The 12,404-nt window shown below is 41.1% G+C and overlaps 1 protein-coding gene across 3 annotated transcripts in view; it reads right to left on the bottom strand.

Moving 5' to 3' along the window:
- Positions 1 to 3,400: 3,400 nt before the first annotated feature.
- UBE3D (ubiquitin protein ligase E3D) overlaps positions 3,401 to 12,404 on the bottom strand; it is a 186,335-nt gene continuing 177,331 nt past the window's right edge. Inside the window, exons 10-13 of one of the 3 annotated variants that reach the window (XR_004026703.1) lie at positions 9,105 to 9,171; positions 8,693 to 8,843; positions 8,501 to 8,599; positions 3,401 to 3,440 (exon numbers count right to left, since the gene is read on the bottom strand). Coding sequence is in view for 1 of the 3 variants with exons in the window: in XM_030798153.1 (XP_030654013.1) it covers positions 9,070 to 9,171 (102 nt within the window). In the remaining 2 variants the exon portion in view is untranslated. Of the gene's footprint in view, positions 3,441 to 7,452; positions 8,600 to 8,692; positions 9,172 to 12,404 lie in introns of those variants that run through there. The other 2 variants (XR_004026702.1, XM_030798153.1) reach the window with 2 other exon arrangements.

Genomic DNA, 12,404 nt, shown 5'->3' with positions numbered 1-12,404 from the left:
GGACCTCTGTGTTTTACATAAGTGAGTTAAAACACAGATTTTCTACCTACACACCACCTGGGATAAATTTTTTCTGCCTACTTCAGCAGTTCACCTGTATTAGATTCTTCTGGTGGGCTTGTTACAACAACACAGATCGCTGACTTCCTTTCTCCTTGCCTCTCCACCACCTGACAAAGATTCTCTGTTTCACCAAATTCCAGTCAGCCTCCTCTGAACGCTCTTCTCAATGAGACCCTGGCTTTTAAGCTTCTGTTTGTTTCTGCATTGTCCATGTTAGCAAGAATCCTACTAAATCAGTTTAACTAGAATTCTCCACCCTCCAGATACGATTACCCTGAATATCTGATTGTCCACCATCCCCCAGGTGATGTCTGATCACCCTAGCCTGCCTTCTGCAAGAATCCTCTTAGGTCCCTTTAGCCAGAATTTCCCTTTATTCGTGATGTTTCCTCAAGTAAGTTTCCATCCTCTGATCCCCTCCTGCTCCTTAGCTATTGTGATGGTTAATATGGAATGTCAACTTGATTGGATTGAAGGATACAAAGTATTGTTCCTGAGTGTATCTGTGAGGGTATTGCCAAAGGAGGTAAACATTTGAGTCGGTGAACTGAGAGACGCAGACCCACCCTTTATCTGGGTGGGCACCATCTAATCAGGTGCCAGCACGGCTAGGAGAAAAGCAGGCAGAAGAACGTGGAAGGACTAGACTGGCTGAGTCTTCTGGCCTCCATCTTTCTCCCGTGCTGGATGCTTCCTGCCCTTGAACATTGAACTCCAGGTTCTTCAGCTTTTGGACTCTTGGACCTGCATCAGTGGTTTTCCAGGGGCTCTCAGGCCTTCAGCCACAGACTGAAGGCTGCAGTGTCGGCTTCCCTACTTTTGAGGTTTTGGGACTTCCTTGCTCCTTAGCTTGCAGACGTCCTATTGTGGGACTTCACCTTGTGATCGTGTGAGTCAATACTCCTTAATAAACTCCTTTTCATATATACATCTATGCTATTAGTCCTGTCTCTCTAGAGAACCCTGACTAATACAGCTATAAATTCCCACTCATCCTTGTTGTATTCGGAGTTGAGCCCAATCTCTCTCCTATTACGAAATCCTGTTGTAGTACCTTCTTTTGAATAACGTCTGTCTTACCATCTTTCACAAGGGTCATGGTACGGCTTTTCTCTAACACAGCCCACCAGGTTCCTAATTCAGTAGGGTGGGGTGGGGCCCAGGAATTAGCATTTGTAACAAGTTCCCAGTGATGCTGCTACTGGTCTGGGAACCACATTCTGAGAATTACTGGCCCTACCTACATTTTCTAAGTTCTATATAGTGTTCTTGAGTTGTTAAGGAGCTGACGGATTTTGCCTCAGGGGCTGTTCTGATGGGTGTTAGGTGAGGAGATGTGTACAGTGGAGCCAGCAATAGAAAAGCTTTCATTTTGGCCGGACCATCACTGCAAAGCAGAGACAGAGTTTAATCACAGCCGTAATTGTTACACTGCTTAAGAATTCCAATTTTCTCTACTGTATCTCATTTTACTGTGAAGAGATATTTACTGCAGAAAATTTTTGTAATTAAAGCATATAAGTATAATCAATTTTGGCTTATGGGAATGCTTTTCTAGAAATCAAAATGTATACTGGCATCAATGTACAAATATTCCAGAAACCAACATTCAATAATTTATGAGGTATTCATTAATATTCTAATACATTATTTTCAGCATCTCATTCAGGAATGAGCTGAGGCTTTCTCTGTGAAGACTGTGTTCCTATTACTGAAATGACCCAAATGTAACAGAGCAGTCAGTACAACCTGTCTTCCTCATTCTGCTCCTAACCACATAAATAACCAAATAGTATTCATTAAGTTTGCAAATGGCATCACACTGGGAGAGAAATTACCACAAAGGAGAGAAAAAAAACCTTAAATACCACATGACCTTGATAATTTGGAGCAAAAGAGAGAAAATATAACAAACATTATCAAAGCAGAATACTTACATTTAAAGAGAAAATCCAAATTACAAAATAAAAGGAAGGTCATTATACATGCAAATTTGCCTCTTATTTGTTCATCTATTCAGCAGTTTATTATTGAGCACATATTATGTGCCAGGCTCTGGGGATAGAGTGGTGAACAAAACAGACACTGTTTCTCACTCGGGGAACTCACAGAACAAGGGAGGACAGGGGCCTTAAACAAGGAAATAAATAAAAAACTTCCAGTTGTGATAAGTGTTTTGAAGGCAAAAAGCAGAGTAATGTGAAAAAGAACAACTGATGTGTGAGAGAAGGAACTATTTAGAGCAGTGTGGTTACAGAAACCTCTCTGAGATATGAGCTGGAAAGCAATGAGAAGCAATCCGCTTTCGAAAGAAGACTGTTCCAGACAGAGAGGGCTGTCCAGGCAGAGTGAATATCCTGTGCTAAGTTCCTGGGCAGGAAAGGTCTTGGTGATTTCCTGGAACTGAAAGGAGGCAGGTGTGACTTCAGCATGGTGGACAAGAGAGGATGAAGAAAGATATGAGGTGGTAGAGAGACGAGAGCAAGGAGAGAGTGAGAGATGAGGCTGGAGAGAAGGCATCCAGGGTAAATATGGCTCACAAGCATAGTAACATTTTGAAGCAGGAATTGGCAAACATTTTCTGCAAAGGTCCTGTATTAGTCAGGGTTCTCTAGAGGGACAGAACCTAATAGCATATATAATATATAAAGGGAAGTTTATTAAGTATTAACATACACAGTCACAAGATCCCACAATAGGCTGTCTGCAAGCTTGAGGAGCAAGGAGAGCCAGTCCAAGTCTCAAAGCTGAAGAACTTGGAGTCTGATGTTCAAGGGCAGGAAGCATCCAGCACGTGAGAAAGATGTAGGCTGGGAGGCTAGGCCAGTCTCCCTCTTCACGTTTTTCTGCCTGCTTTAGATTCACTGGCAGCTGATGAGAGGGTGCCCACCAGATTAAGGTTGGGTCTGCCTTCCCCAGCCCACTGACTCAATTGTTAATCTTCTTTGGCAACACCCCCACAGACACACCCAGGATCAATACTCTGTATCCTTCAGTCCCATCAAGTTGGCACTCAGTGATCACAGGGCCAGAGTTTAGGCTTTGATGAGTCGTAAGTTCTCTGTCACAACTATTCAGTTCTGCAGTTGCAGCATGAAGGTAGATACAGACAATACTTACATGAATACAGGTAGCTGTGTTCTAACAACACTCAAATATTTACCAAAACAGGCAGTGGGTGGACTTGGCCTACAGGCCAAATTCTTTCAGTTGCCAACCCCTGAAAGAATAAAATCGGGCACAATACTATCCTAGGAAACATAAGTAGGAGCAGGACACTCACCTTCCAGATGAGTCAGCATTAGTCAGACCATCACTGAATGAATGTCTTCCTTGGGCTCCACACTTAAATGGCATATGATAAACTCGCGTAGGTTCTAAAATAGTGATGATTAAAGGTTTGGAAAACTGGCCAAGTAAAAAGTTTAAAATGAGCTGATGTATTCAACTTGAGCAACAAAGAAGAGGTAATAAAATAGTTTTTACATGTTTTAAGTGTTACTTTGCTAAAGATTGTCCAACTGTTTATATGTTCACTGAGTGGAAAGACATGAGAATTGAAGGGAAGGGAAAAGCAAGACATGAGAAGGAAATGGAACTGGAAGAATATAATGACCTGACAAGGTAAACACCTGTAAACAATGGGCCCCACTGGCTCTCCTCTCTGCCTCCATGGCAGACTTTTCTGTCCAGGAGTAAAAGATTGTTTTAATCAACGTGGGTTAATATACCTCGTTTTAAAGGAACACCATAGTGTATAATTTTATCAAGCAAATAGTTGCCCATAATTAGTCATCTTTAAAACATCACATTTTCCTTTTTTTCCCAAAAAAAGCCATATTATATTGATCAATTACTATAAGCCAAGTGTGCTGGACATTTGACATGCATCATCTTGTTTACTTTTCACAATACTCCTAGGAAGTCAATACTATCCCCATCCTCATTTGACTAAAAATGAAGTCAATACTACTCTTATCTTCATTTCACAGAAAACTTAGACTAATGTTACTAAATAATTTGTCCAATGGCAACTAGCTAATAAATGGTAGACACAATTTATTTTATTTTTTAAGTAAGGCATAGTAAATGAGGAACAGCTGTATTTACACTTCTTTTTAAAATAGCACTAATATTTATCATAAGATCTCTACTTTTTAAATCAAGAAGGCCAAAAATTAGAATGCACTTTTGACTAAAGCCAACCTAGCTTATCCACAGCTCTATAAACAATAATTTCTACTTATTGTCTACATGTGTTATGTGAAGAGGCTCAAATCTTTGAAAACTATATAGATTCATTTTTCTAAGCTCTCTTAGTGTCTTTTGTTTTTTTTTTGTTTTTGTTTTTGTTTTTGTTTTTTGAGACAGAGTCTCACTCTGTCCCCCAGGCTGGAGTGCAGTGGCGTGATCTCGGCTCACTGCAAGCTCCGCCTCCCAGGTTCATGCCATTCTCCTGCCTCAGCCTCTCCGACTAGCTGGGACTACAGGCGCCCGCCACCACGCCCGGCTAATTTTTTGTATTTTTTAGTAGAGATGGGGTTTCACCGTGGTCTCGATCTCCTGACCTCGTGATCCGCCCACCTCGGCCTCCCAAAGTGCTGGGATTACAGGCGTGAGCCACCGCGCCCGGCTCTTAGTGTCTTTTGTAGTATTTAGGGTTTTACCTGTCTTTAAAAAGAGGAAGCATGTTTATTTTTATCATTTCTTTGATAGTTCTGATATCTAAAGTATTTGCAGGTCTGTTTTTGCTGTCTGTTATTCTGTTGGTTCCTACTCTTGGATTGTTATAAGCTGCTCATTTTTTTTTTCAGAAAATTTATTGTGAGACTTCTTTGAGGCCTAGGATAAAGGCATATGCCTCCAGAGAGGACTGGAATTTACTTCTGCCAAATGCTAGGAGGCACTACCACTTCAAGGCCAATTTAAATAACATTTATAACCTGTGGTTTTATTGGACTGCACATCTGGGAGGCTGGGTTGCAAATCTGTGTCAAGATTAGCTTGTGGTAATATCTCAGGGATAGCTTTCCCTCTTTCTGTCACTGCTTGGTGCCAAGGTAAATATTCTTGCACTCTCTTGGAGGAGGGTATGAGGTGAATTTTTTTCTGACTTACCCTTATAGTTTGAGGTCCTAGTGTTATGAGCAGATGGGTCTTCTATTAACCAAGAGCCATCCGCCCTTTGCTCTTGGCTCCTGGGAGAGCATCTCTAAGCCCTTGGAATGTACTGCCCAATATGAATGCCATTGTGTACCTGAGAGCCTGGTCCACACCAATAGCCTAATGATGTGATTTCGAGTTGGGGCTGTGAGTCACATGGTATCAGCTCGAGCTCTAGAGGGGTTGGAGACTAAAGGTCAGTTTTAAGGCGGGCAGCCAGGTCTAAGTAACTGAGCCCCAGTAAAAACTGGAAGCCGTGGCTCAGTTGAGCATCCCTGGTTGACAATACTCTGTGCACAGTTTCTCACATCCTTGCTGGGAGAAGTTGGCACTGTCCATGACTCAGCTGGGAGGGGGCCAATGGAAGCTCCATATGTGGATTCTGCCCTGTGTGTCTCTGGCCTTGGCAGATTTTAATCTGTATCCTTCTGCTATAATAAATCACAGCTGTGAGTATAAAAGCTTTCAGTGAGTTATGTGAATCCTTCTAGCAAGGTTTCAAGTTTGTGGCTATCTTGGGGACCCCAAACTTGTAATTGGTGTCAGAAATGAGTGTGGTCTTGGGGACTCCCCTACCTCTGCAGTTGTTTTCAGTAGAAAGTGGTTGCTTCAGTGAAAAGGTGGTCTCATTACCCAGCTAGCCACATAGAAATGGAAGAGTCTGTAGTAATTAGGAGATGCAACATTTTCCTGCCTTTAGCCTGTGTTCCATATCTGTTTCACCTAAGTTGAGCAGTATGACTGAACTAATTTTAATTGAAATGTCAGAACAGGCTTTTATGAAATTCAGATGTAGTCAAATATTGACTAGATAGTTTCTCAATAAAACAAATTTTATCATATGTGTATGCATCTATATATAAATGTAACATATACATTTATGGCTATATGTGTGTGAATATACCTAACAAAATAGCACTGGATTGAGAGTCAACAGATGTGAATTACACATATAGTTCTGATCCTGCCACTTCCTAGCAATGTCACCTTTGGTGATTCACTTAAATTTTTTGAGTCTACCTCCTCATAAACCCAGTCACCTAGGTCAGGGGTTCTCAGTGGGGATGATTTTGCCTACCAGGGGCCATGTTGGAAACTGATGGGGCTACTTTTGGTTGTCGTAATATTTGAGGTGCCGTTGGCATTTGGGAGAAGCCAGGGATTCTAAATTTTCCACAATACACAGCACAGCACTGCCCATCCAAGAATTGTTCCACATGCCTCAAATATAATATTGGATGTTTTGTCAGACATTCCTATAGGTGAGACAGCTTTTTATAATTATCTCAGCCCAGAATCTAACTTCGTTGTATACAGAAAAACCAAGTATGTTCTTGCATGATTTTAATACACATGGAATTTTCCAGATTTACAACTACCAAGTATTGAGGGGAGATTTCATTTTGTTTGGATTGGCACTTTCCCTGGGAGGCCGCTAGAGTGAGTCACTGAGACCACCCACTTGTGTGAGTCTGCACGTGCAGTTGCACATGTGTGGTAGGCAGAGACTGCTCCCCAGGTCTTCCAGTGTGGTCCAAAACTGAGCATTCCCATATTAAAGTGGAGAGTATTTATTATAAATTACTTTCATTTCTCCTCTGTGTTGTAGGTAGTGCATTATGTGGGCCTGCAGGTTATATCTGTGGAATTAATTTCAAAAGAAATTAAACTTATTCCTATCATCTAACTGAGGCTTTGTCCCCTTTGACTGATGATAGTCCCCTTTGACTATCATCAGTTTGATTTTTTTCAGATCAATACTACAATATGGTGAATATGGCAAATAACTGAGTACTGTATAGTTCTTTTTTCTGTTTTTTGAGATGGAGTTGCACTCTGATGCCTAGGCTAGAGTGCAGTGGTGTGATCTTGGCTCACTGCAACCTTTGCCTCCTAGGTTCAAGTGATTTTCCTGCCTCAGCCTCCCAAGTAGCTGGGATTACATGCATGTGCCACCATACCCGGCTAATAAATTTTGTACTTTTAGTAGAGACAGGGTTTCATGATGTTGGCCAGCTGGCCTCAAATTCCTGACCTCAATTGATCTGTCCATCTTGGCCTCCCAAAGTGCAGGGATTGCAAGCGTGAGCCACCATGCCTGGCTAATTTTTGTATTTTTAGTAGAGAGGAGGGTTCGCCATGTTGACCAGGCTGGTCTTGAACTCCTGACCTCATGTGATCCACCCACCTCGGCCTCCCAAAGTGCTAGGATTACAGGCATGAGCCACCTCATGGCCCAGTACTGTATATTTCAATATCGCTAAAACAATAAATTTCAAATTTTCTTATCACAAAAAAATGTGAGCTGTTTGAGATGATGGATATATTATTTCACTTGATTTAATTATGGCACATTCTATTAAAAAATGACATCACTTTGTATCCTATAAATATATACAATTTGTCAATATATATTTAAAAATAATATCTATGGATTTTATTCTGTGTGGCATCCTAGTATCCTGTCAGATTTGCCCCATACTGATTGCACACACACAAGAAAAGTAGAAAATGATTTAGGATCCCCTTTTTATGAAAAAAAATCCACATTGTTAAGAACATGCCACAGTACATAACTCTGTAAACTTTCTTCCTGCTTTCACTTCAGTTAATTAGCCTAGTTTGGGCTTTGCGCAGTAAAAAGCTCTGGATATGTTTCTAAGCCACCCTGTTCCATGTGGCTTCATAACGACCTACTCCTTCAAGATATGGTCTCCTATCAAGGATGATCTGGTTCAGAGAAGAAACGGGCCATTAAGGTCATTTTCAAAGGTAGCCTCTGCTCAGGACCAAGTGATTGTGTCTTCATTTCAGCAAAATTCATTTCAGTAGACTTACTACTAAGTAGTGAAATCACACTAATGAATAAGACCGGGTCATTCATCATAAAAGTCTTGTAGTGTAACTGGGGAGAAAGTCTTCAACCCAAAAAGCTGTGACATGATGCAGGGAATGTGAGGTATAAGCGAATGCTATGGGGGACCTGGGGGAGTAACTCATTCGACCTGAAAGAATGAGGAAAGGTTTTAAGAAGTGGGATGGGTTTGGGCAGAGGTGTTTCAGGCAGGGGCACTTCATTAACAAGGTGTGAAGAGGAGAATAGAAAGCATGAGGGAGGCCTCAGGGGAGTCTGGCTAGCATGCCCAGAAAGTTAACATCAGGGAGGAATTGTGGGCTAGAAAAATAGGTTAGGACCTGCCTTAGTCAGCTCAGCCTGCTCTAATAAAGCACCATGGGCTTGGTGGCTTACACACAATAGAAATTTATTTCTCACAGTTCTGGAGCCTGGAAGTCCAAGAGCAGGGCGCCATCATTGTTGGGCTCTGGTGCAGGCTGTTTCCTGGTTTGCAGATTGCTGACTTCTTGTTATGTCCTTACATGAGGGAAAGAAGACAAGAGGGCTCACTGGAGTTTCTTTTATAAGGTCTCTTATCTCATTCATAAGGGCTCTTCTGTCACGACTTACTTGCCTTCCAAAAGGCCCCACCTCCTAATACCATCTCATTGAGGGTTCAGATTTCAATACATGAATTTTAAGGGGACAGAAACATTCAGTCAATTGCAGGATTCAGTTGTGGAGGACCTTGAAAGCCAGGCTGAGAGGTCTGGAGAGAATCCTGCATGTAAGAAGGAGACATGAAGTTTGGAGGAGAGTGGCATGATCAGAGTCCTGGTTTTGGAAAATTTTCTAGCCAGCAACTGCAGGATGCATTGGAGCTAGGAGGACACAGGGAGAAAGGGACTTTGGTAAGTTGGTAGTTGTGACAATGCCGCCAGGTAGGAATACGTGGGTGGGAAGCAGAGAAGAAGCAGTCAGACTAGAATAAGAGGGGAGAGAGAGACTCACAGAGGAGGAGGATTATGAGGAGGGGCTGTACCTTGATTCCAAGGGTTCTGGCCTGGGTGCCTGAGCATCTGGTGATGATGCTGTAACCTGGATACCACCTTCAAGGGGAGGAAGAGATAATGAGCTTGGTTTTTAGATCAGTTGGATTTGAAGGGCAGATACTATGTTCATACGGAGATGTCCAGCACACTATTAGAAAAAGAGGCTGAGTGCTCTACAGTTTCCAGAGTATCTATCACTTCTCTGCTGCTTTTTCTTCCTCTGAAAAAAGGCCCTCTTCTCTTTCTCTGTCCCACCTGAAGGCTATAGATAGCGCTGTGGTTAACATTCATGCGGAACTCAGCCATCCTAGAATCACATACTATTTCTGCCTCTCTCTAGCTGTATGACCTTAGGTGAGTTATTGGATTTCTCTAAGCCTCATCAGTTTCCTCACATATAAACTGGTGGTAACTAAAGTATCTTCTGTAAAATGTTCCCACAAATAAATTAATTAATGCCAGGGAATACCTGGCATATTGAAAATGCCTAAAAATATCAGCTGTTAGTAAGCCAAATTATTTACCATTCCACGAACACACCCAGAACTTTCCTTCCTCCCGTCATTTGCTGCTGCTCTCCACTTACAATGCTCTCCAAAGGAACCGATTCCCTACTGCTCATCTTACTCTCTACACAAGATCCTGAAATCCTACTTACTCTTGACTCTCGGAGCCAGGGTTTGAATTTGGAATTATCCATGAGATTGGAAAAGCTTGCACCCTCACTGTGATGATTAAAAAAGGCTTGACTGGCTTAGAAGGGGAAATCCGGAGTTTATCCTATTACAGCAAATACTCTCATGCTGTAGGGGTTTCCTAAAACCTTTTAACAGAGGGATCGTATAGCAAAGCACCTCACCAAAATAAAGGCTTTATCAGAATATAAAAAAGGAGAAAAGAAAAGTTTGGGAAACCCCAAACAAATGTGATAATGTCTAATGTTTGCTACTGTTTTTTTGTGGACAATTGAATACTTGGCACCTCTATTTTGGATTCCTCTTTGGCAGCACTTTCCCAGGCTAAAAATGCTACCAGCCAGTTCTTCCCAGCTACCTTCCACCTATGCTTTGTTTTGGCAAGTGTAACTTGCCTGAGAGCTGCAGAAATGCTACTCTGCACAGAGCTGATGCCAGACTGGAAAAGACGTTGTTCCCTGTAAAATTAAGATAAGAGATTTTGAAGCAGAAGGGCCAATCTGCTTCAAACTATAACTTTAACAATGTTTTTAAGTTATCTGAAACAGTAGCTCAATGTCATTCTTTGGGTTTCTACTTATTACAGTATCTTTCTTCTGTTTTAGAACAGTTCCTATAGCAATATAATGAAAATAACCTTTGTTTTTCAGCCACAAAGAGAGAACTATAAATTATTCCTTACCCTAGTTTCCTTTCAGCACATACAAAAACCAGTGCTTGCTCCGCCCCAATAAATCAAAGCTTCAAAAAGGGCAAGGCAGCTAATCAGAGAATGCAGCTTCTACTAACTAGACAATAAATTTCTGTGTCTGTCATCTTCGGAATTAATAAGAGATAAAGCGCCACTTTACACAAAGTTTCCAAACCAGGTCAAGAAACAGTCAGGACATAGAATGGACTTGTAAACCTGGTCATTATATTCATCTAAGACCATATAATCTAACAAGAAGTGAAGGTTCATCTGCATTTTACACGTGAGCAAATGTCTTCAATACATTTCCAACAGGACAAAAGACTTAATCGTTTTATTTTTGAAAAGTATATTTTCAAAAAAGAAATAAATGTTTTTAGTCTGGGAGGAATAAGGAAAATGTCTCTCAGAGGAAGTGATATTGGAAAGAAACCTTAAAGGATATAGAACCTTTTAACAGCCAGAGAGAGTCATAAACATTTTGTAAGAATGGATTAACTCAAATCAATCATACCCTGTTGACCCAACTTTTCTAGTTTTCCAATATGAACGTCCCCAGTACAGTAATTAATGAAGCCAACGTTTACTGAATTCCTTCTCTGCATTAGGCATCGTGCTAAGCACAGGATTAAGAAGATGAATAAAATACTGGACCTGCCCTTAAAGAGCGCCCACCCTTCAAAAAGTTCAACTGTTCCTTAATTTTATTACATAAAATAAAACACAAGAATCATTATAAATTGATTCCCAAGTTTAGTTGGAAGCACCACCTGAAAGTTTTGTTCCACAGCAATTTTCTCAGTAAAATAAAATTGAATGGCCTAAGATACAGAGAAGACAGCTTTCCCAGGATAGAAAGGAGTTGCAAAAATCAACTCAGTCTAATATACTTTCACCAAAGCCACAGTCACAAACTTAAAGTTGGCAATGCCACATAACTGCTTTAAAACTAAAAGAGAACAAGAATGGTCAAAGCTTGTGTTATAGCACTTCTATAAAGGTAGAATAGGCAAAAAAATGTAATTAAATTTTAGTCCCAGGTTGAACCCCACACAGTGCTAACACCTGAGATTTCTGCCCTGAATCTATTTACGTGCAGGACCAAGAGAACTTCTGGGAGAACCTCATTTTGGAAGAAGAGATAATTCTGCATTTGGGTTTGGCTCAAAAATGGTGTTTTAGCATTTGAGTATATGGTACTCAAAATTTGTTTTCAAGTCTAGCCCCTGGGCTGGGATGATAATTTCAAATTTTAAAACATTAAAAAGAGCAGCTTTCAATAAGAAACTATAATTATAGACACTGGGGTGCAGGGAAACACCCATTTTGGGATCTGTGTCCCAAAGTGCAACACATGGTGGAGGGATCAACCTTCTCCTTCCATCTATACTCTAGACACTGAAACTTTGGCTTATTGAAGTTTCCAAGACCGTTTCACTCTTTTGCTGCATTGGAGGCTTCCAGGTAGTAGAGGCGCCTACACCTCATATGGGGCAGCAGTGAACATCATCAGCACCAAATGATGCTGGAGAAAAAAAGGAATAAAGTGACAGATGCCATGAGGTAAATGATGCATACGGGCACCCCAGAAGGCACCCTAGACATAATTAGAGAGTATTTCGCAGGGAGCGGCAGGACTTTCAATAGTAAGTGAGGATAAGAATCAGATAAATAGGGTTTATTCCTGCTCATTTCACCTCATTGTCTACTCCCCTATGTTCGGCTCCATACACACAGTTTACTCAAATATTACATCCTAATTCATTTCAAGAATGTGTTGAATTATTCTTTAAATACAAATAAAAGTGCTCACTTCTCTGAAATTTAGTAACATAGTCAACAACTTCCTTCCCATCATGGTATTTCAGGTGGAACACTGAGATTTCACACTGGGGTGATCCCAC

Source organism: Nomascus leucogenys, chromosome 18, assembly GCF_006542625.1.
Source record: "Nomascus leucogenys isolate Asia chromosome 18, Asia_NLE_v1, whole genome shotgun sequence".
Lineage (NCBI taxonomy): Eukaryota > Metazoa > Chordata > Mammalia > Primates > Hylobatidae > Nomascus > Nomascus leucogenys.
The sequence above is the reverse complement of the archived record's forward strand: the minus strand, read 5'-3'. Positions and strand labels throughout refer to the sequence as shown.